Source organism: Acinonyx jubatus, chromosome B4, assembly GCF_027475565.1.
Source record: "Acinonyx jubatus isolate Ajub_Pintada_27869175 chromosome B4, VMU_Ajub_asm_v1.0, whole genome shotgun sequence".
In the NCBI taxonomy this organism is placed as follows: Eukaryota; Metazoa; Chordata; class Mammalia; order Carnivora; family Felidae; genus Acinonyx; species Acinonyx jubatus.
This window is the reverse complement of record NC_069387.1, coordinates 45,720,691-45,745,668: the sequence shown is the minus strand read 5'-3', so window position 1 is coordinate 45,745,668 and position 24,978 is coordinate 45,720,691. Positions and strand designations below refer to the sequence as shown.

At 41.3% G+C, this 24,978-nt stretch overlaps 1 protein-coding gene across 1 annotated transcript; it reads right to left on the bottom strand.

Moving 5' to 3' along the window:
- Nucleotides 1–707: 707 nt before the first annotated feature.
- Nucleotides 708–23,547, bottom strand: DDX47 (DEAD-box helicase 47). Its single transcript, XM_015061716.3, has 12 exons — nt 23,390–23,547; nt 22,428–22,521; nt 16,660–16,848; nt 16,340–16,411; nt 15,990–16,108; nt 15,340–15,411; nt 15,127–15,243; nt 14,448–14,594; nt 13,769–13,906; nt 11,735–11,805; nt 10,548–10,677; nt 708–9,010 (listed from the first exon to the last, which is right to left on the bottom strand). The coding sequence occupies exons 1-12, from the start codon at nt 23,474–23,476 to the stop codon at nt 8,879–8,881; spliced, it is 1,368 nt and encodes a 455-aa protein (XP_014917202.1). The 5' UTR covers nt 23,477–23,547; the 3' UTR covers nt 708–8,878.
- Nucleotides 23,548–24,978: the final 1,431 nt, after the last annotated feature.

Here is a 24,978-nt window from a genome sequence, read left to right as displayed (position 1 = left end):
GCCCTTGGTGATCACACACGATTGGAGTTCACCCGGACAAAGATGCTGAAGAGGTGAGGTATGAATACGACTTACCCACACTCCTCCCAACACATAGCACCTACAGCCTGGTTTGGAACAATACTGGCATTTATTAGGAAAATAGGTTAGGCCAATCAGGGTTTTCTAAAACACATTTCTGTCCCCCAACATCTTCCACTACTCTTCTCAAAAAAGAGACTCTACTCTTAAGACATTAGTCCCGAAAAGCAAGTATTTTCTTCCTTAGGCAGGGATTATGAACAAAATTCCACTAGAACTCTTTTGAAGAACAGGAGTCTATTTTAGTGTCTCTCTTTAAAGAGCTATAACCTCATAAGCACAATACAAAACCTATCCAAACTTACGGGGGTGCCTGGGCGGCTCAGTCAGTTAAGCATCCGACTCTTGATTTCCACTCAGGTCATGATCTCATAATTCGGGAGATCAAGCCCCCGCATCCAGCTCCGCACTGACAGCTTGGAGCCTGCTTAGGATTCTCTCCCTCTCTCTCTGCCCCTCCCCGCTTTCAAAATAAATAATCTGAAAGAAATACTCAAACTTATAAACACACACATACTTTCCTTTACTCTAAGGAAAAATGAACAATCTAATCTGGTTCATCGCCAAGATCCTCTCAACCCTAAAATTCTGATTTTGTGTGAGGTTTTGCACGTGAATAAAATGGTAGAGTCCAAATGTCAAATTTATTCATTTTGTAGGAATGTGGTGAAAATATAAAACTACAGTGCCGAGAGGCATCTTTCTCACTTCCCCCTCACCCCCAGCCCTTTGAATTCCACCACAAATCGATGAAATGGAATCAGAAGCCACAGATTAACTATGATGTAACCGAATCTCTACTTCATTTTATTAGCCTAAGCCCACCGTGCAAAAGTGCTTGAACACCCTTCGATGCATGCATGAAATCGTGGAAGATGCAGAATAAGAAATGACAAGGTTGTGGTTTTAACATATCGTAAACAAGCTTGTCCATGTTTCCTCACGAGATGAGTCATTACCTCCAGTAAATGCAGTAATATATGCCAAGGCCCTAGCAAATGCCTAGCACACAGCGGGCTCTCCACCGCCTTATGGTAAAGAATCACAAACAGACCATTACGTATGTACAAACAGAGTACATCAAATAAGAAATCTTCTGGCGGTCCCCACTCTCTTGACCCACCCAGAAAACACAACAAGGATGTTGGCTTGAAGTTGGCGCTGCATTAAGTAGGTTGGGTTAGAGTTTCTAAGAAGGCAGGTATTGAGCAGGAGTCACCCGCAGCCTCCTCCCGCAAAGGAATGCTTGGAGAAGAGCCAGCACAGAAGTGAGAGAGAGCAGAGGTAGCCCAGCATTTCTGACCACCATGCCTTCTTATGGAACCAGAGGGACATTTCCCCATCACTTGGAGCCGAAAGACGTCTTTAGGACAGAATGGACAAATGAGTGGCTCACCAGCTAACCAGCACCAAGCTGATGCGACAGAGGAGGGAGGGCAATAGATAAAGCTTATTAGATGGATATGCAGTAAGATAGAGGGATACAACAGAAGGGGATTAATGGCTCAGAGAATTTACATTCATAAACACAAAGCACATGTACTGGGGTAGGACGGGGGTGAATAACAGCATCCATAGGTTACAGGCTGGGGTGTGGGTTGAGGGAGGACATAAACAGAGGGCAAGCGACTTCATCAAAATCCCAGGAGGGAAGGGCACACTTCTGAAGGGAACAGAGCTGCCTGTGACATGAAAAGGGAATGTAGACTGAAACTGTGAACACAGAATAGCAGAAGGCAACTTTGTGTTCTTACTACATCTGAACTTCAGCTTACTTCAGTCTCCCAAGGCCTGTCTTGTGGGTCAACCCAGATCTTGAAGGCTGAGCCTTTTACATACCTGTGGGGAGTTCTCATATGCACTCTGGCCCCCTTTCGTCACTGTGGGCCACACATGACATCAAGAGCCCTTGTGATCAGCCACCACGTCTCAGTCCCTGCTCAGTATTTATCCTTCTGCTCAGGATGAGAACTCCTGCCCATTCAGAGGTATCTTTTCTTCCTTCTGCCATCTACTGGTGGAAATGAAAATTTCATATTCTCCCCCCAGACTTCCCAATAGGTTAAGTCTGAAAGCTCATTTAGGTAATACTTATTTGCTGGTAGAAGAGATTTTTCCAAAAGAAAAAATATATAGTATGGTTCAATCATTCATTCATTAAGTACTTCCTGAATGAATAATATGAAATTATAGACACACACACACACACACACACACACACACACACACACAGTGTATATAGTATCAAGAGCAGAGTCCTGAAACCAAATTTTGCTTGACCCCTTATGTGCTATGTGACCTGGGCAAGCTACTTAGCTACTCTCCATCTGTAATCACAGTAACAATAATGATAATCATAATGGATAACACGTGTTAATCATATGATAAGCCACAGTCTACCTCACTTAAACCTCACAACCCCATGAGGAAGGTATATCGCTATCTGCATTTCTTCACATTTCTTCAGATAAGACTGAAACACAAAAAGGCTGAAAAACTTGCCCACAGTCCCAAAACTCTCAAGGAGCAGATTTGACAGTCTGCCCTTACAGCTTATAATGGGAACAATAATATCTACCTTTCAGGATTATTCAAGGAACTAGAGACAACACATGTAAAATTGCCAACAGAGTATGTTCCAGAAAATGACAGATATTGAACAAATGCTGTGTGCTAGGACCTATGAGATGTTAAAATTACATCCACAAATAAGCCATGGTCCCTCCCCTCTAGACAAGCATAATCACAACACAATGCTAAGACAAATCCTGAATTTACCTAAGGCTGAGTTCAGCAAAAACAGCATCTGACTTTCTTCTTCAGTGTTGTCTTCCTGGTACCCGGCACTGTAGCTGGGATACAGCAGACACCGGAAGGGAGGGAGACAACAGAATTTAAAAACACAAAACACAAAAACTAGGTTCAAGACTCTGTGAGGCAGATAGGACGGATGATCTTATTTCCATGTTAGCAAAGAGAAACTGAGGTTCAGTAACTTCCATGAGGTCACATAGTAACAGTCAATAGGTCTTTTGACTAACATTTTGCCTATATACTCTGTTGCATTCCCCCATCCTTCTGGCTTCTTCCAGCACCAACATGGCACCCATAGGTTAATGAAAATATCAGGTGGAGGGATGGCTTGTAAGCAAAAACTTCCAAGAGTATGAGCAGACATCAGGGCCCACATCCTAGAGATTACATGGTCCCACATGAGCCCATTTTCTGCCTGTCTGTCTTCCATTTGGCATAAACCAGCTCTTCACTCTAGGGTAGGCTGTTCAGTGCTACTTCCCAGAGTTCGAGTTTCTGTAGTTATTTTTAGCTGGAGTTTTAGTGCATTCCTGGGACAGGTGAGGCATGAAAAGGAATGTGGGTGTGGGTAACCCTTGAATCTCTAGTGCCAAGGTCTGGGTCTCTTGTCATTCCAACTAAAGAGATGACTCACACCCTGACTTATTATCTGCCCTGAGGCTTGATTTCACCTTAAGAAGTGTGTGGATTAAAACTTCTTGTATATTCTCTAATTTCAAGATCTTGGAACTTTTTTTTTTTTTTTTTGATGGTTATTTAGAGACAGGGGCAGAGAGCATGTGTGTGCATGCACACAAGCGGAGGAGGGGCAGAGAGAAAGAGAGAATTCCAAGCTGTGAGAATCGGACGCTTAACTGAGCCACCCAGGTGCCCCAGAACATACTTTCTTGATGTTATTTTGTTACCTGCTTTTGATAACACGGATGCCTTCACTTTTCGTAACTAATGCCACAGGCTGTGGTTCTTTCTGATCTCCTTTCCCAGGGCTTTGAGGGAGCTGGGGTAGACAGTCTCTGATTTAGACTTTTGGATATTATCTACAGATAGAAAGCTACCTGGAAAACATCTGGCTGTAAGCCAGATATCTTTATAGAAGTCAGACAAGTTTTAGGATATTTATCACATCTTTCAGGGACTAAGAAACAATAATCATAACCTAGTTGAGTCTAGACCCCTTTTGGCAACCACTGGAATCCCTTCAGAGCACCCTTAAGTTCCAGAGTGCCTCGAATTCTGGACCTGCTTTAAGCCTGGAATAGCCTACCCAACTAAAACCCTATCCCTGGGACCCTTGCACCCCTCCCTAAGGCAGAGATATTTTCCTCCTCTCACTGTAGTTCTGGACAGAGGAAGTAAAACCAAGTTAGCTAGTATCATGAAGCCATGATACAACGAATGTAAAGTGGCTTCATGATTCAGGTGAGAAATAAGGGGGAAATTTTCTCTGGGCCAGCATCACATGACTATCACAAGCTATTTCCTTTATTAAGGCATACAAATTAGGCACACCTGGGTGGCTCAGTCGGTTAAGCCTCCAACTCTTGATCTCGGCTCAGGTCATAATCTCATGGTTCATGAGTTGGAGTCCCAAATTGGGCTCCGTGCTGACAACTCGGAGCCTGCTTGGGATTCTCTCTCTCTCCCTCTCTCTGCCCCTCCCCCACACATGCACCCACATGTGCTAAGTAAATAAATAAACATTAAAAATTAATTTTTTTAAGTGTGTTTTTGAGAGAGAGAGACAAAGAGACAGAGCACACATGGGTGAGGGGCAGAGAGAGAGTGAGACAGAATCCCAAGCAGGCTCCAGGCTCCGAGCTGTCAGCACAGAGCCCAACGCAGGGCTTGAACTCACAAACTGTGAGATCATGACCTGAGCTGAAGTCAGACTTAACCGACTGAGCCACGCAGGCACCCCCTCTCAAAAATATTTTTAGGCAAGGGAATTAAAAGCAAAAATGAACTACTGGGACCTTATGAAGATAAAAAGCTTCTGCACAGCAAAGGAAACAAACAACAAAACTAAAAGGCAACCAACGCAATGGGAAAAGATATCTGCAAATGACATATCGGACAAAGGGCTAGTATCCAAAATCTATGAAGAGCTCACCAAACTCCACACCCGAAAAACAAATAACCCAGTGAAGAAATGGGCAGAAAACATGAATAGACACTTCTCTAAAGAAGACATCCGGATAGCCAACAGGCACATGAAAAGATGCTCAACGTCGCTCCTCATCAGGGAAATACAAATCAAAACCACACTCAGATATCACCTCACGCCAGTCAGAGTGGCCAAAATGAACAAATCAGGAGACTATAGATGCTGGAGAGGATGTGGAGAAACGGGAACCCTCTTGCACTGTTGGTAGGAATGCAAACTGGTGCAGCCGCTCTGGAAAACAGTGTGGAGATTCCTCAAAAAATTAAAAAAAGACCTACCCTATGACCCAGCAATAGCACTGCTAGGAATTGACCCAAGGGATACAGGAGTGCTGATGCATAGGGGCACTTGTACCCCAATGTTTATAGCAGCACTCTCAACAATAGCCAAATTATGGAAAGAGCCTAAATGTCCATCAACTGATGAATGGATAAAGAAATTGTGGTTTATATACACAATGGAGTACTACGTGGCAATGAGAAAGAACGAAATATGGCCCTTTGTAGCGACATGGATGGAACTGGAGAGTATTATGCTAAGTGAAATAAGCCATACAGAGAAAGACAGATACCATATGTGTTCACTCTTATGTGGATCCTGAGAAACTTAACAGAAACCCATAGGGGAGGGGAAGGAAAAAAAAAAAAAAAAAAGAGGAGGTTAGAGTGGGAGAGAGCCAAAGCAGAAGAGACTCTTAAAAACTGAGAACAAACTGAGGGTTGATGGGGGGTGGGAGGGAGGGGAGGGTGGGTGATGGGTATTGAGGAGGGCACCTTTTGGGATAAGCACTGGGTGTCGTATGGAAACCAATTTGAGAATAAACTTCATATATTGAAAAAACATATATATATATATATATATATATTTTTTTTTTTTTTTTTTTAAAGGCATAAAAATTAGGTGTGGGAATTGTTTGCAATTAGGGGAGGGAGAGAGGTTGGTGGGTTATTTTGAAGCTCTGTTTCTTATATCAGGAAAGCAGAACTAAGGGATTGTATCAAGAAGGGAACAGAGGAAAGGCCAGAAACACCCTTCCTACTCCTGAAACTAGAGCCTCTGGTGCACTGACTGCAAAAATAATTTACATTTCATTTAAAAGAATGTCATTTTAAACTTCTATACGTCTACCCATCTTACTATTTCTGAAGACCTACCTTCTGTCTTTTCTCCACTTGCTTTGTAATCAACTCTATCTGCCATTTCTATTCCACAATGCAGTCTTAAACCCCAAAGAATATAGCAATACAGAAAGATGGTCTGTACTAGATTAATAATCTCCCCCTAAAATCTGTGTCTACCTAGAACTCCAGAGTGTGACCTTATTTGGAAATAGGGTCTTTGCAGATATAATTGGTTATGATGAGGTCACACTGGATTAGGGTACACCCTAAATCCAATGACTGGTATCCTTAGAGGAAGGCCATGTGAAGACACAGACACATGAGGAAGAAGGTTACATCGAGAGGGAGGCAGAGATTAGAATTATGTTGCCACAAGCCAAGCGACACCAAGGATTGCCAGCAACCACCAGAAGCTAGGAAGAGGCAAGGAGTCTTCCCTAGAGGTTTCAGATGATGCATGGCCCTGCTAACACCATCTCAGACTTCCAGTTGCCAGAACCGTGAGCCAATCAATTTCTGTTGTTTTAAGCCACCCAGTTTGTAGGACTTTGTTATGGCAGCCCTAGGAAACTAACACACATCTTGATGAGGGTTTCAGCAGCAAGACTTCGCAATGTTACCTTAGAGGATAAGGGAACATGAAGAACAGATCTAAATAATAGCACAAACTCACAGCTCTGTCCTCATTTACTAACAGATCACATTCATTTATTTCTGTGCCTCCTGTCCTCCACAGTAATATCTTTATTTGTTCTGTGTAGGACTCTAGCTTACAGTCTGGACCTACTAATATGCCTAAAGATGCATCATCCACATTTCTTTGCTTAGTGTCCTATCATCCCATCCTAGCAAAGCATAATTACATGTATACTTTAGAGACAACAGCTAAGCTTTAGAGCAGTTTTTAACCCTTTCAGTCTCCCCAGAAATAGGCACATACTTCAGGGGTCTACGGACCCTATGTGAGAGACGCCATTTTTTTAGAAAGTTCAGACACCTTCAGGATAATTCCAATCTCTTCTCCTAACCCACCACCCACACCCCAATTCAATGTCAGCTTGCTTCTGAAGTCCTCCAATGAATGACAACAGCAACCCTCCATTCACTTTTACCCAAAGGCTCAGAGAGAAAGTGTTGCTATTATCCAAGCCACTGCAGAAAGTTCCATCTGGAAAATACAACATTCAGGGAGAATTAGCCTCCAATCATACCCACAATTCAAAACAAAGTCACAGTTATGGCCCCCACTCAACTACTTGACTCCTGCTTTTCTTCCACCCTTTTTCTCCTTTCCTTCTTTCTTACTGACTCCTAATTTTTCTAATTTAACCTTCACTCAAATGCACCATAACAAGGAGCAATGAAATTTGGAGCAACCTAAACAAAATAATCCATGTGTTTAGATTTCAATTAATTATAAATGCCTTATCCACAGGCATTCCTCTTAGGATACGTTTCTGGCAGAATGTACCCTATATTTATAAAGATCTTCCTGCAAGTAACCATCCACACCTGACTACCACAGAGAATTTTACTGACATCTATTTTTCACTTCTTGCCAGATACTTTGACCCTAAGACGCACTTTCCATTAAGATATACATAGAAAGTTTCTCTTCAAAACTCAATCTTAAACCACTGGAATCTCTTCACCCTGGTTCTGCCAATTCAGACCCTTTCTCTTCTAATAAAATTGTTACATTTGACAAAAATGATTAGGCATCTTCTATGAGTTGAAAGTCTTCAGGGCACAAGACTGTTCATGACCGTGAAGCTCACAGCTGTTTCTGATTTCCATCAACTTTCCCCTGTCTGACCCAGTCTCTACAGAACCACGGTCTATTTTCTCTCCAGGAGCTGATGATCCAGCTTTACATATTCTGAGTTATGTAGCCATATAGATGGAGACAAAAGAAAAGAAACCAGTCTTCCTAACCCGAGCAGTCTTCTTCCTAACCCGAAAGCAGTCTTCTTAAACCGAGCAGTCAGGGAAGTGAATGTACCTAGGGATCTAAGAGACTCTGCAGTCTTACTTAAGGCCTTTGATCCATCCCCAAGAAAAACACAACCACCTTTTAAGCAGGACTTCCCATTCAAAGCCATCCATCACCTCGTTCCTTTGCAAATCTTTAAAAATCATAAATAATGTTTACCTTAATTAAGAACAAGCAATGATTTCACCACATAACTGCCACTGTCAATGTCTTACCTATTAGCAAGATCTTAAATCTGTAAAGTCCCTCAACCCGTAAAGGTTTTCAAGCAGTTTGAATCTTTTAAAAATAGTAGGTAAATTTATTAGTCCATATTTGGTCTAATGAAGCACAAGCTGAGATTGCTTATGTATCACCAGTTTTACAAATACAGAAGCTTCTTCCCTTTACAAATACAGGTTCAGGGCTCCATCAACCTAGTCCTTGACTTGCAGCTGAAAAAACAAAAGGTCTGTGTGAAGTGATAAAAGAACACATCCTACTCATCTCGTGACCAAGACACCAAAGCTGACACGAGCACCGTAAAGACCGGTGTGCGGTAATGGCACCCTACAGAAGGAGAGCGAGTGCTCAAGTAGATGAGCAGGTTCTCGACATCACTGTGACAGATTTCGGTCTGAGGAACTGTGCTGGAGGGGGCTTCATCCTCTTCTACAATCCCCTTATATGAAACAAAAGGCTGAAATCAAGTCTTTATAAAAGAAATTAACGGCCTTTCCGTTTCTTCATTTTTCCTCCAGCGACCTTGTTCCTGACACCCATAGCACCCTCCGTGTCGTCATTGTCCCCAGTGTCCTCCCGCACGCGTTTCTTCTTTTCTCCATGCTCCCTTAACTCCTGCAAGAAAAGAGAAAGGATGGGATTGAAAATGAATTACTGTCACTGAAGGTAACACATCCTGCTCTCCTCTCCTTAAAATGCAACACCGGGGCACCTGGGTGGCTCAGTCGGTTAAGCAGCTGACTTCAGCTCAGGTCATGATCTTGCAGTTCTTGAGTTCAAGCCCCGTGTTGGGCTCTGTGCTGGCAACTCCTGGAGCCTGCTTCGATTTCTGTGTCTCCTACTCTCTGCCCCTCCCCCACTCACTCTTTCTCTCTCAAAAATAAACAAACATAAAAAAAAAAACACTACATAACTCCCTAATACCTCACACTAACAAAGGGAGAAGACCAAACCCCGATACACAAAAATGTTTACATGAAAATTAAAACAATAAGCTATTATTTACACATGGCAGGCCAGCAAAGATCTAAGAGAATGGTAATACCTAGTATTTGTCAAGGTGTGGGGACACCCACATAAACTGTCGCCGACAGCTCTTCTGGGTGGGAGAGGGAGGAATCTGGTATTCTGTATGAATTCAAATTTTAACTCCATTTACTCCTCGGCCCGACAACTAATTCTACTTTTAGGAATTTATTCTAAGGAAACGAGTACACAAAGCTGTACATACTAGGATGTCCAACATGGTACTAGTTAAAACACAAAACATGTGAAAAAACATAAATATACACCCATGTAAGTCATGTTATATATTTATAATGGAATTTTTTGTAGCCACTGAGAAGTGATCACATTGCTCTATATTTGTTAAAATAGAAAAAATGTTAATTATATACAATTAGATAACATCTAATTATGGCTAAAAAAAGAAAAATAGCCAAATGTTATCAAGAGCCAAATGTTCGCCGTGGGGGATAACTCATATGTCTCATTTACTATTTTAATCTTTTCCATATTTTCTGAAATTCTTTCCAATGTATATCTAATACTTTTATAAACCAAAATACCAAATGAGAGTTCTATGTGAGCAGAAAAACACAAGTCCACGCCTCAGCTACTCAGAAAGCAGCCCAGGGGCAAAGTTTCCTCATCCCTCAGACTAGAACTCTAGGGAGCAGACAGCACTTGCTAGGATTCTCTTTTACAGTCTTCCCATCCTCACCATTATTATTACTGCTACTTACTGTTAGTTACTACGCAGTTCACGTTAGCTTATCTGATGCCCAAAAAACCCCTATAAGGATCAAGGTAACTGTTATTTCCAATTTACAGGCAAGGAACTGATTCCGAGAGGTCAGACGCATTGTTCAAACCACAATGTCCAATTCACAGCTGGGTCTTCTGATCTCGAGTCCAGAGGTTTTCTTGCCACATGTGAAACATGAACAGTGGCTGAGCATGTGGTCACTGTGGTCAGACTGAGTCCAGACCTCAATTCAAATTACCTACCATCTCTACACGTTAGTATGCTCATCTTAAATTTAGAATAAAATAATACTTCCTGCAGTTAGTTATGAGGATTAATCCAACAGCATCTAGCACGTAGTTACCATTATTTGCATAAAAGTTGGTGAAAAAGTAAGTTGCATACCATTCGGGCAAATCTTTGGGCTTCAGTGACACGCTCTGTCAGCATCATAACTTCATCATCCTGTGTTGGAAAGACAGGCAGTTTCTTCCCAATTAAGTGTTCTATGCGCTGGAAGAGTTCTACATCATACCTGAGGAAGGAAAATTGGTGTGGTTTTGGCTGGCTGACAACGCGGATGTCTGTCCATTCCCAAACTACACATTATGCGGTATGAGGCAACTGACGCAAGTTTTAAACAATACTGAATCCAGAATACTGATTAGAGCAATCCTCGGTACACAGCCCACTAGAAGATCACCCAACATATTTTTACTCCCAGAAAAGCCAAAATTTTGTCTCTCTAAAAACAAAATCGGAGCGCCTGGGTGGCTCAGTCTTTAAGTGTTTGACTTCGGCTCCGGTCATGATCTCGTGGTTTGTGCTGGAGCCCCATGTCAGGCTCTGTGCTGACAGCTCGGAGCCTGGAGCCTGCTTCAGATTCTGTGTCTCCCTCTCTCTCTGCCCCTCCCCTGCTAATGCTCTGTCTGTCAAAAATAAACATTAAAGTTATTTATTTTTTTTTTTAATTTTTTTAACGTTTATTTATTTTTGAGACAGAGAGAGACAGAGCATGAATGGGGGAGGGTCAGAGAGAGAGGGAGACACAGAATCTGAAACAGGCTCCAGGCTCTGAGCAGTCAGCACAGAGCCCGACAAAGGGCTCGAACTCACAGATCGTGACCTGAGCCAAAGTCGGACGCTTAACCGACTGAGCCACCCAGGCGCCCCTAAAGTTTTTTAAACAAAATCAAAATAATTATTCTAATACTCTGAGTTGAGGGAAAAGTCACTACTCTCCAGCTTCAGCAGTTGAAAGAAGGAGCAGGGGTTTGTGTGTTTCTATATGCCAAATGCTACACTAGATCATACATATATATATAGGATACGTATATATATATATATATATGTGTGTGTGTGTGTGTATATATATATATATGTATGTGTATATATATATATGTATGTATATAATCTTCATTAATGCTCTGTTAAGTAGATACCATTATTTCCATTTTATAAATGCTGAAAACAACATGAAGGAGGTTAAATGACTATTACAGTAAGTGGCAAAGTCAGGCCACCAAGTCAGTCTGCACCAAAGCTCTGCTCTTTTCTCTGCATTGTTCTGCCCCTGAAGTCAATTTACTTACTGTGTGACAAAGGTGATAGCCTTTCCAGAACGCCCAGCTCGAGCGGTTCGACCTACTCGATGGATATAATCCTGAGAAAAAAAGCATAAATAAATCTGAGTTACATAAAATTTAAATAAAAAACTATGAACACAAAGTCCTACTGCAAACTTCTGAAAGGAAATAAACTCATGTTGAAACACGGAAAAATGGACTGGGCAATTTGTTCAGATAAATCTACTTCATCTTTTTTATTTTCCTTGCAGCACAAAACTGACTCTCTTTTCTTTACAGAAAGACAAATCTAAAGCATATCTACACGGCTGCAGACAACATGGTCTAGAGAAAAACAGCACTGGATCTAGAGGCAGACCTGCATCATGGCTCTGGTCTTACCACCTACCAGCTACACAACTATCTACAAGTCACATAGCCTCTTCGAATCTTGGTTTCTATCTATAAAACAGGGATAGAAACACATGCCCACACTCAGAGTTATTGGGAAAATCAAATGAGACAGCACCTTGTCTACAGCAGTTAAATACAAAGCCAAGAGATACGAGTTGTTCTGGGGGCAATTCTGTCCTACCCAGGGATATTTGGAAATGTCAGAACACATATGCGGTTGTCATGTCACCTATGGGTAGAGGCCAGGAATGCTGCTAAGCATCCTCCAATGCGAAGGACAGCCCCACAGCAAAGAATCTCCTGGCCCAAAACATTAATAGTGCCAAGGCTGAGAAACCCTGAGATACACTGAGAACCACAAGCTGACGACTCTGAAGAAGTAAGACTGACAAAGATCAGCACGTGCTGCATCTACTCCTGTGATCTCACACCTCTCTTTGGCTACCTTCATTCACATTTATTAATATCACATCCTCAGGCACATGCAAGATAACGAGAATAAATAAATCAAGAGCTTTCCCAGTTTTTGATACTTAACCAATAAAGGATTAAGAAGAAAAAAAAAGGAGACAGAAAACATTCCATTAAGAAACACACTTTGGAGGGGCGTCTGGGTGGCCCAATCAGTTAAGCATCTGACTCTTGATTTCAGCTCAGGTCATGATCTTGCGGTCATGGGATCGAGTCCCATGTAGGGCTCTGCTCTGACAGCAACAGAGCCTGCTTGGGATTCTCTCCTTCCCTCTCAAAATAAATAAGTAAACATTAAAAAAAAAAAAAAAAGAATATTTTTAAAAAATACACTTTGGACGCACTGGAATATTATTCAGCCATAAAAAAGAGTTGAATCTTACCATCTGCAATAATAGAGATGGACGTTAAAGACATTATGCTAAGTGAAATAAGTCTGAGAAAAATAAATACTGTATGATCTAACTTATATGTGGAATCTAAAAAAAAACAAACTGAGCTCATAACATAGACAACATATTTGGTGGTTTCCAAAGGTGGAAATAATTCCCTCCAAAGGTGGAGTAGGGAATCAACTGGGTGAAGGGAGTCAGAAAGTACAAACCTCAAGTTATAATACAAGTAAGCCATGGGAGTGAAATGTACAGCATAACAAAAATAGTTAATAATACTATATTACATATTTGAAAGCTGCTAAAAGAGTAGACCTTAAAAGTTCTCAGTACAAGAAAAAAAACTCATAACAATGTATGGTAACTAGACTTGTGGCAATCATTTTGTGATAAATACAAACATCATACCATTATGTTATACAACTAAAACTAATCTTTTATGTCAATTATACCTCAATTTAAAAAAAAAAAAAGAAAGAAAAGAAAGAAATATAGTTCAAAACTAGAAAGTCAAGTCAGCAGGGACACCTGGGTGGCTGAGTCAGTTGAGTGTCCGACTTCGGCTCAGGTCGTGATCTCATAGTTTGTGGGTTCAAGCCCCACATGGGGCTCTGTGCTGACAGCTCAAGAGTCTGGAGCCTTCCTCAGATTCTGTGTCTCCCTCTCTCTCCTCCTCCCCCATTCCCATTCTGTCTCTCTCTCAAAAAAAACATTACACATCAAATCAACATTAAAAAAAAATTTTTTTTAAAGAAAAGAAAGTCAGGTCAGCAATGGGACTCACCTTGGAATGGGTAGGAATGTCAAAGTTAACAACTACATCCACATGAGGTATGTCCAAACCTCGGCTTGCAACATCAGTTGCTAGAAGAATAGAACGAGCCTTTGCCTTAAACTTATTAAGAGATCCTAAGCGTTTGCTCTGACATGATGAAAAGAAATGAAAAGAATGTTAATCTTGACAAACTAAGGAATCTCAGAATCTAAGACACACAAACTAGAAACACTAAATATAAGAACCAAGACAGAAATTTTTAAAAGGATGTTTCCCCTAAGTCCAAACTAGGCTCCACAGATCAGAAGGAAACATGGAAGCAACAAAAAAATATTTAAGACGAGGCTAGAAAATAGTAACAGGAAACGGGGATTGTTTAACATGACAGATAGTTGAAAAATAATTTATTAAACATCTTTAGAGACCAAAGAATCAACGTTAGCACTAGGGCTGAATAAATCAACTGAAAAGCTTCCATACCAGACAAATGAAATCTTCTAATTTGAGCCTCTTACTACCCTAAAAGGAGGAAGTAAGCAACTAGAGCAACACTTTAAAGCCCATAAAATCAAAACAATTCTGAAAAGATGCATGAACACCTCATGTTGTTATTGTATAGAACTACTGCTATAAGCTTTACCCTTTTCACACCACCGTTTCACCACTAATGATGCCAAAGAATCTTTACCTGACTCATCTGTCCATGGAGGGGGATAGCAGTGAATCCAAGATTTCGAAGCAGCAAAGCTGTTCTCTGAGTATTGTTACAGGTGCTGCAGAATATCATAAAGGAGTTTCCAGCCAGTTCATTTAGAATGTAAACCAGGTAGGTATCCTAAGTTACAAACCCAAAACAATCAATGTAAGTAACTGATCTGGAAGAAAAGACTGGAGTCCCAGGAATATAAACTATCTAAAAACCTAAGCCTATAGTTGACTCTCAATTACCCAGACCCCAGCTGCCAGTTTGCACTCCTGAAGCAGCATTATCATCTCTGTGAACCATGAATTTCACATGCCTGAAGCCAAGCACAAGGAAATCTATAGTCGGCAACCAGGAAAAGTCCCTACATCAAAGCATATAACGAGGGTCCCTTGCCTATAAAAAAGCCACATAATCAGGAGACAAAAGAAAAACTACTTCAAGAATGGGGCTGGAAAGGAATTACATCATGACTTCATTATTGTGGTTTAGCATGCTGTGAATTCCCGGAATGTTTGACTTTATCAGTGATAAATATAAGCACAGTATGTGTTCTAAAACAAACAGTAGCACAACTCTTAGCTAATCAAAAGTGGACACACTTTCAGATGCTTTAGTGAGGAAGGAGACGGAGAGGCAGGAACAATCAAAGTAAACACTTTACCTTGAATTTAGAAGGAATAAAAAGGTAATATTGCTGTAATTTCTCAACTGTCTGGTATTTGGAGGAAACAGCACATTTCACAGGATTCTTCAGTGCTGCTCGCTGAAGTTTTTGCACCTGCAGAAAAAAACCTGGAATAGTACACTGATTCCTAAATGCTGTTTTTACTTATCACTTAATAAAGAAGAAATCAGAAGTCCTAGAAAACTTCACCTTCTTGGTCATGGTGGCCGAGAAGAGAAACGTTTTCCGATCTCGGGGAATCACTTTGAGGATCTTGTCAACCTAAGGCACAAAGAAAGGATACCAACGTAACATTTAGAGTGGATATTTACAAATGCTCTTTGTGAAGCAGAGAATGAAAAACTAAATATATCACTGTGGGAATTTGGGAACTCAAAAATTCCATTCAATTCAGCTAAAATTTATTGAATATTTATTATTTGTACCATACTATATGCTGTTTTAAAAAATGCCACTCAGAGAAAAGAACAGTTTAAATTACAGTAGAGCTAATCTAAGAGAAAAGTCAAAAGTGTTCATCAACTAAGTTATGAGTGGGTAAGCTATGATGGCAGAAAATAAAAATATTTCAAGGTATACGAAAGAGGTATATATCAAATAAAATAGAAACGAAATCTGGTAGAAATTTCTCATCTCTAAAACTACAGTCAGACTATATTCTCTAGAGGATACTGAGGCACTGACAACGTGAGGGACACCAAGAATGAAAAAAAGGCAGCAGAAATGTTTAAATTAACTGATAATGATACAGTATTCCACAAAGCAGTTGTGCAATGAACCGAAGTTTGAAAGAGGGCACTTGAGATGTCCTACAATGAGGAAAGAAACTGGGTGCTCACCTCTGTCTCAAAATCCATATTCAATATTCGGTCTGCCTCATCCATAACCAAGTATTTGAGGGCTCTTAAGTTGAAACCTTTTGTATTTTCCAAGTGGTCTATCAGTCGACCAGGAGTCGCTATCAAGAAAGGTTGAAGAGAAAGGGCAATGTTTAAGAACTAGGACAAAAAGAAAAGTTACCAACCACCCCACCCACCAAGCCCCCCAAAATTTCGGAAATTAAAAAATAAAACAAGATCACAAAAATCCTTTCTTCAAAATCTTTCTACACAAATAAGTTTTATGCAACATAGACAGATCTTCTCCAATTCATCGTTGTCAGTGCCTTTTACCGTTGTCAATTACTCACCTATTATTACATGTGGTTTTTTCGCCAGGGCCAGAGACTGGGACATTGAATCAATTCCACCTACAATCACAGCTACAGAAACAAAAAGAATACAGAAGAGAGACCCTCACTTTTTTCCATAGTTCACTGAATACGTTTTAAGCCAGTGCTAGATTTCTACTTAAATTTTTCTTCCCGTATAACTTTCCCTAAAGCTAAAATACCAAATTCGCTCTTAAGGTCAATAAAGTCATGTTAATAATATTTGCTTCTATTCTCCTTTTCCATTCATTCTCAACTTGTGAAGAAACTCTACAGTTCCTTTCCTGTCAGACACTTACCGCTTTGCACACCAATGGAAGACCCCAGGGCTTCAAACTGCTCTGAGATCTGAAAGGCCAACTCCCGAGTGGGCGTGAGAACTAAGGCAAACAATCGCTGGGGCGTCTCCAACAGTGCATTCAGAATGGGCAAAGCGAAGGCCCCTGTTTTTCCAGAGCCAGTTTCTGCCAGCCCGATGATATCACGACCTAGGAAGAAAAAGAAAACCTCTAACAGCAAAGAAACGCTCTCTGCATTATTTCCCTTTTTCTACAATGACACAACGTGGGCACAAAGTAGACAGTGAATAAATATTTGATGAACTGGAGGGAGAGGAAGGTTGAACAGACAGAAGACATAGTCTCTGTCCTAGGTAAGCTTAAAACCCAGGGGTGACATACACAAATATGATATAATGTGATAAGGGCTTTATGACAGGCCCCTACAACATACAGTGAGAACACAAAGGAAGGAGTAACTCACTGCCCAGGGGAGTCAGGAAAGGCTAACAGACCTGATGAGTAAATTAAATCTGGAATTAAGCAAAGAAAGAAAGGAAGCACATTCCTATAAGAGAACAGAGGACGGAGGCTGTAAAGAACACAGCCACGTGCAGGGAGAGTGAGAAGTACAATGCGGCAGGAACACAGAAATGTTAAGGAGGGAGAGGGAGAAGAATGAGGCTAGAAAGGAAACTCATAAGCCATGATAGGGTGTTTTGATGTCTTCCTGTAAGACAAAGAATGAAAGGATTTTAAGCAGGGAACATGACGATCAATGTTACTCCTTAGGAAGATAATCCCTATGCCTGATGGCATAATGAGCCAAGAAGCTCAACAGTACATGCATTTACACTGCTTCTTCTGAGGGAAGAATGCCGTAAGTAATCCCTTAAGAAGAGGTCCCCATGGTCTGTTATCACCAATCAAGCCGTAACTATAAGATTTGGAAATTAACTCCCAAACCAAGGCCACCATCTCTAGGCTGGCTGGCTGCAGCTCACAAGGTAGCTGTGCACTCCAACAGCGCCTGCTGAGATTGCTTCCTAGTGATAATGACCTCCACGGTTGATGCTCACATTGTTCCCTGACTGTATATAACTGCTGAGATTTCCTTACCTAGAGATTAACCCTACAATAAACCCCTTTTCTCCGAGGTTACCTGAGTGACTCTCTTCCTTATGACCTAAGATGACCTTAACAGAATGGGGAACACACAGGAAAGTAAGAGCTCAGTTAGGATACCAGGGGAGTTAGTATGGTGGTCTGAACTGAGGCAAGACAGGATAAAAACAAGTGAGATGTACAAAGTAATGAAAGAAAATGTGGTTGACACATGGGTTTCTAAGGGCATATAGAAAATTAGCTCTGGTGAGGAAAACAATGACTCTGGTTTGAACATAGGAACTTGAGGTTTCTGCAACAGGCTCAGAGAGAAATATCTAAAAACCAGTTGGATGCACTTGTTTGGAGCTCAGCAGAGAAGTACAGGCTAGAAACACAGAAGTGGGAGCATCCTAACAGTTTTGCTCCCCCAAGGGCAGACACATCAGAATAACCTATGGGATTCTTATACCTACACATGCCCAGGTCACACATGTGGAAATTCTGATTCAGTGACTCTAGAAATCTCTACTGTTTTACAAGTAAGACAGGTAATTCTGATGAGCACTGGCTGAGACTCACTGATGCAGATAGTGTTAAAGCTTCAGAACTGGATGAGAAATCTTAGTAGTGTTTTCAGAGTGAGGAAAAAAAAAAAAAAAGATAAAGATAGAATTAACCTTACAAGGAAAAAGGAAAGGAACCAGAAGAATCTCATAAAGAATAGCTGGAAAGACAGAAGATAATACTGACTTGAAATTGAGGAGGAAGAGAGCTCAAGAAAGGAGAGTGATTGATATCAAGTAGAGCAGACTTCTCAACATCCGTCTTTTAGACATTGATCACTTAAACTAGGATCCTGCCAAGCCAGAGCAAACAACGCCATAGTCTAGTGAATTCTACCATTTACCCTTCTAAACAGTAACATCGATGTTACCTATAAAAGTACAGGTGTAGATGTGAATTATAAGTCAGACCAGACAATGCACTAACTTTGTAAAGGTCAGAGCAACAAATGACAATATACAGATAAAATTTCTCCCTCATTTACTAACTTTAATGTTCCTCTTGGTTGTAGGGTAAGTGATAATGCATTGCAACAGCCTCTACCTATTTGTGAGCTAAGGGCTTCCAAAGCCTTTTATTCCCCAACTTTGTGGGGATTCTGCCCTCCCTGCCTGGGTACAACATACTTTCTAGAACAGGAAAACAAGAACAAGAACAAAAACAAAAACACACCCACTGGGATCTGTTCCCCTTTTCTTTCAAGGGAAGTCTTAAAATTTCAGAAGAAAGGGGTATACAAGAAAGATTTAGGGAAATAAAGAAGCTTAAGTCTCTCAATCCATGTGGCTGTAACGCCCACCGCCCACAAAGCAATATTCACTTTGTGAAATTATTTTTCTCTATTATCTCCTTTCTTCTTCTCACAACCTGTAAGCCTTTCCAGTGGTAGTATCTGTGTAGAATGAACACCCAGTAAGAGGAGCAGGAATAAATTCATTCACCTGCCACACTGCTAGCACCTAACACAACTACTTGGTATATGGCAGCCATTCAAAAAACTGTCTGAAATTCCTAGAGGACTTTGAGTGATCTCTGAATTAAAAATAAACTTAATATGGAGTGCCTGGGTGGCTCAGTCGGTTAAGCGTCCGACTTCAGCTCAGGTCATGATCTCACGGATGGTGGGTTCGAGCCCCCATCGGGCTCTGTGCTGACAGATTGGTGCCTGGAGCCTGCTTCGGATTCTGTGTCTCCCTCTCTCTCTGTCCCTCCCCCTTTGGTGCTCTGTCTCTCAAAAATAGATTAAAATGTTAAAAAATTTTTTTGCAAAATAAACTTAATAAACAGATGGGAAGAAAAGCATCCTCAAAAATCATCAAAAGATTTTGCTCTCCCCACTGTAACACTATAATATAGGGCCAAGAACACAGGCTTTTCACTAAAACATCCTATTATTCAAATTCTAGCTCTACTGATAACAAGTTATGTGCACCCACCCAAGGTACTTAATCCACTGGCCATCACCAATAAAATAATCATTCCTGCCTTTCAGAATTGTTATAAGTTTAAGAACAATGGATGGACCCAGGATGCCACAATTTTGTAAAAACCGACACCATCATTAGTACTCAAACTAAATTTTAAAGTTAATTTAAGAGAAGACAAAAGAAAAACTTTGTTAGATTATTTAAATCTCTTGCTCAGAGCCAGCGTCTATAGGTTTTTTAAATGAAGCATTTGTAAACTACTCCTTAGAATGAAATAACCTCAAGAATAAGAATACTTTCCATGATGATTATATCAGTCACATTACTCAGTTCCTAGTAATCTTTCATGGACTCCTACTTTCTCTGCATTAAATACAAACTTTTTACTGAAAACATTATAAATAATTTAAGGATTATTACCACCACCTAATTTGGGTTCATTCTTCCAACACATGCTGTAGGGCAGGCAGGAAAATGCCAGAATGCACCAACCCTTCTTCTTGCTTTTTAAAGCAATTCCAGTACTTCTGACTGCCGAAACTTCTTCCCCACTAATGGCCTTTACACAATCCTTATCCTCTTAGCGTCTCTAGACAACTTGAAAGTGTTTACGACCCCCTCCCTAAAACACTCTCCCTTACCTAATTTGTTTGAAACTGTCCTCTCATGATTTTCAACCTGTTATTGAGTCTCCATTTCTCCCCTTGTCATCTCTTGACCCTACGTGGCAACCTCAGCCATTTCCACAGTTTCAGCTACAACTTCTCTTTGGATGTGGTATCTGCATCCAGTTCTGGACTCTTAATCAAGCTCTAATTCCCAGATTCCACCTGTGCGTCAGTCAAGTCTATTTCTTTGATGCCCGAAATCAATTATTTGCAACTGAACTCCTCTTTCCTGAAATTATTTTTCCTCCTATGTTCCCTTTTTACACCAGTAATATGTCCTAAACACACAGGCAACGATCCTAGATTTCCCTACCCCTTTCCTTCCATTAACTAACTAGTTATAAAATCATGATGACTCCTTTTCTATCATTTTTCTTTCTTTCTCACTACCTCTACCCTACCCTTTATTTATTGCCAAAATTACCACAATGCCCTCCTAATTGGTCTCCCAGCCTCTTGTCTCTCATCTCTAAATTTCCTTATAAAGCTATGAGATTAATAGTCCAAGAAAACAACTCTAAGCATTTCATTCTCCTGCTAAAAAAGTAATCCCCAAAGGCACTCCACTGCCCATGGAACAAAGACCAAATTCCTTTACCCACATCTAAGTCCTGCATAATCTGGCCCCAAAGACTTTACTAATCCTTTCCCTATTCTCTATTAAGTAGTTGCAAGCCTCCACACATGCCCATGTGTTCCAGCCTCCTTAGCTTTTTTTTCATATTGTTCCCTATGCCTAGAAGGTCCTCCCCTCCCATCATGCACGAATGTCTAAATCTTATTCAGTCTTCAAGGTTCCGCTTGAATGTCTTTCCAACCTTTCCAGCCAAAAACTAAAGTTTACTCTAGTCCATTCCAATGAGTAGTAATCTCTTCTCCTCCCTCGGTGCACTTGGAATGTAACTTTCTTATGTCCCAGTTCACTTTGTAATAGATTTATAATTATCTCCTTACTAGAATCTAAGTTCTTAGATTCTAGTAGAATCTAACTTCTGGGCAGAATCTTAACTTCTGGTGCCTTACACTTGTATCAGATACTTACTATTTATAGAAGGAGCAAATGGAATTTCATAGAGTAAGTCTAATTACTTTTCCACATGACAGCCCTCCAAATCACCGAAGCCAATTACCATATCCCATCCAGATCTACTCTTCTGCAGACTGAATGCACTCAAGCTCCTTTAACTATTTAGGACTATTCTTGTTACTATACCACACTCACTGCCACTCTTGGTCCCTCAAAACTGGGCCCCAGAACTAAGCATAATATTCTAGATGTGTTCTAACCAGCAAAGGCATTTCTCTCACTAGAGCTAGTTCAAGAGTTCTTAACCTGGGACATATGGGAGAGGAATTCAGAGTGAAGGGTAAATTCCACATACAGATATGTTCATACACTTTTTTTTTTTTTTTTTTTTTTTTTTTGCCTGGAAAATCTCTTATACTAATGTAGCTAAGATTCCATTCATTTTCTCTATGGAACTTAATGAATTTCAGTGAACATTGCTAGGTCTCTTTTACCACCAACCCTAACACTGTGAAGCTGGGCTTTGGGAATCTAAGAGCAGGACTTTACCTCTACTCCCATGAAAGTTCACCCTGTTAGTTTCAGTCCCACTAGTCATCAAACATGTTAGCCATTCTTCTGAAAATCTGATAAACACGTCTCACAAAGAGAGAGCTCTCAACTCCTCTAGATACTGATGTGTGTTCCAGGCACCCTTATGTAAATCTGCACTTATTGATTCATAATTCCTAACAAGTTTCTTGTTCATACACTTTAACCCAGTGTGTCCTTAAAGTTAACACCTGTTGCAAACAACAAATCTCCTTATAGAAAGTAAGCTCAGTAGAACAGAATTACTTTTTCAAAAGCCAATATGCCACAAATTTTGTATCTTTAGTGACCATATTTTTATATTACTTGAAGTATACAACAACAGCTCTCAAAAGTGGTAAGTAGTTGAGTGAGTATAACTTCAAACTGAACCTGTATTAAGCCACATGTTTAATTTCAACCTACCTTGTAAGGCCAAAGGAATAGCTTCAATCTGGATCTTTGTGGGCTTTGTCCATCCCAACTGGTCACAAGCTTCACACAACACATCTGTCACACCCTTAGAATTCAGAAAAATACACTTTAGCAAAGAGGAACCCACACACTTGCCTCCCAGCTAATTTTTTTTAAATGTTTATTTTATTTTTGAGAGAAAGAGAGAGCATGAGCAGGGGAGGGGCACAGAGGGGGTTAACACAAAATCCGAAGCAGGCTCCAAGCTCTGAGCTGTCAGCACAGAGCCGCAGCCAGGCTGGAACCCGGGAACCACAAGATCGTGACCCGAGCCACAGTCGGTTGCTTAACCCACTGGGCCACCCAGGCGCCCCTGCCTCCATCCTAATTAAATGACTGTCGGACCCACCCTGCTGGTGACATGTGCATCCCTTACGCTTGGATTCAAGAAGTATTGCGAGCCTACTCGGTCCACTCTTTATGAGCACTAGGAGATAGTAGCACTTCAAGACTTAACACTTTCTACTCAAAGAGACAAACCCAAGCTCTTCACGTGCACTATTTCATTCAAGCCTCACAATTCGCTGAAGTACGTATTATTACCCCCAATTTACAGATGTGGAAAGTGAGGCACCGCGAGGTAACAACGTGCCCCTAGTAAGTGACTGGGTCAGAATCCAAACCCGTTGCATCTTACTCCGAGGTGGGGAGGGGGGAACTTACAAATACAAACGTCGCCACACCAAAAGGGAGAAAAGCGCAAATGGGGACTCTCAGGGACCGGCAGCCCTCCCACCATCCAAACCCAGAAGCTTAGGGAGAGCGTCTGGAACCCAAGTTTCGGAAATTCTGAAGGAAACCCAAGCTAGGCCCCAGCTGCGTCTATACACTATTAGCCGGAACCTAAGGCAAATGGACTCTGCCTGCGCCCAGTGTCAGCAGTACAAAGAAAAGCCTGAGTCATCCACGCTCACCAGATCTTTAAAAGTTTTAGTTTCCTCCTCTTGCACCGCCGGCTGAGGCGCTTCAGTCGGAGAATCGTGCTCCTCGGGCGCCGCCATGTCTTCCGCGCACTCCGGAAGCGGGTCGCCGGCGCGCGGCGTGCCGGGAAATGTAGTTTCAGTTCTCCCCGGCCAGCGTGTTCTGGGCGCCCCCCTGCGGACTGGTTGGGATTTGCCGGCCGGAGGGCTGAGGCCTTGTGGAACTTAGTTTTAAAAAGGGGGTGGGGGATGGATATTAACGTGTAGGCTTGTGGAACTGAGAGGAGTGCAGAAGGCACTGATGACCTGGGCCTCCTGTCTGTACTTTAGGATCCTTATAAGAAGTTATTCCCACCTCTCACACCTGTTATGTTCCTTGCTTCTCCAATCATACAGCATTGAACAGGGTGATACTGCAATACTATTTATTTATTATAATTGTTTCATTCATTTACTCAGTTGAGCCCACCATATGCTAGGGCTATACTACATGCCTAGTGGCCAGGACACCATCCGTTGCTGTGGAGAAGACAGATAATGAATAAATGATCACAGATAATTTCAAACTGTGAAAAATGCTATGATGTAACAAACAAATAAAAATGATGGAGAGTAACCTGGGGAGGACAGGTTGTGGGGACAACTGTGAGCTTGGGCAAGGCCTCTGGGAAGCAGTGATAATTGAGCTGAGATCTCACTGGTGAGAAGACAGTCCCTTGAAGAGTCCAGGGTACAATTATTTCAGACTAAAGGAACAGCAAACGCAAAGGTCCAGAGGAAGCGTAGCCAATGAGGCTGTTCTGGGAAACAGTCTGCCACTACTGAGGCAAATTAAAAGTTATTTTATGTTGCAGGTGCCTGTGCCCAGCAAGCACAATCCTCCAGCATGCAGGTTCTCACACGGTGCCACAGTGCTCATATTATTGGAGGCAGCTGGTATGCATCCTTGGGAGAGTGGATAATTAAAACGTGTCCACGGTGTGAGCAAATGGGCCTATAACAATACAGCCAGATCTCAAAAACCTAGTGCTGAGTGGGAAAAGTATAAAATATGTCATGTGCATTTAAAATATATACCCAGAGGGTGCCTGGGTGTCTCAGTTGGGTCAGCATCCGACTCTGGATTTGGGCTCAGGTCAGGATCTCAGTGTCGTGGGCTCGAGCCCTGGGTCCACGCTGAGCATGGAGCCTGCTTAAGATTCTCTCTTCCTCTCTCTTTCTCTCTGTGCCCCTCTCACCTGCTCTCTCTCTCTCTCTCTCTCTCTCTCTCTCTCAAATAAAAAAAAAAAAAATTAGGGGCACCTGGGTGGCTCAGTAGGTTAACCATTCAACTTCAGCTCGGGTCATCATCTCGTGGTTCATCGGTTCAAAACCCAGGTCAGGCTCTGTACTGACAGCTCAGAGCCTGATACCTGCTTTGAATTCTGTGTCTCCCTCTCTCTCTCTGCCTCTACCCCACACACACTCTGTCTCTCTCTCTCTCTCTTCTCTCTCTCTCTCTCTCAAAAATAAATGTTAAAAAAATTAATAGTAATAAAATTTTTAAAAATATTTTTTATTTAAAAAATAATTTCTAAAGATGT

Excerpts from the sequence above, each read along its gene's own strand:
- DDX47 (XM_015061716.3), bottom strand. The coding sequence starts at position 23,476 with ATGGCGGCGCCCGAGGAGCACGATTCTCCGACTGAAGCGCCTCAGCCG. Across the intron at positions 22,522-23,389 it reads CTAAAACTTTTAAAGATCTG|GGTGTGACAGATGTGTTGTG; the intron begins GTGAGCGTGGAT and ends CTGAATTCTAAG. Across the intron at positions 16,109-16,339 it reads AAAACCACATGTAATAATAG|CGACTCCTGGTCGACTGATA; the intron begins GTGAGTAATTGA and ends CTTTCTTGATAG.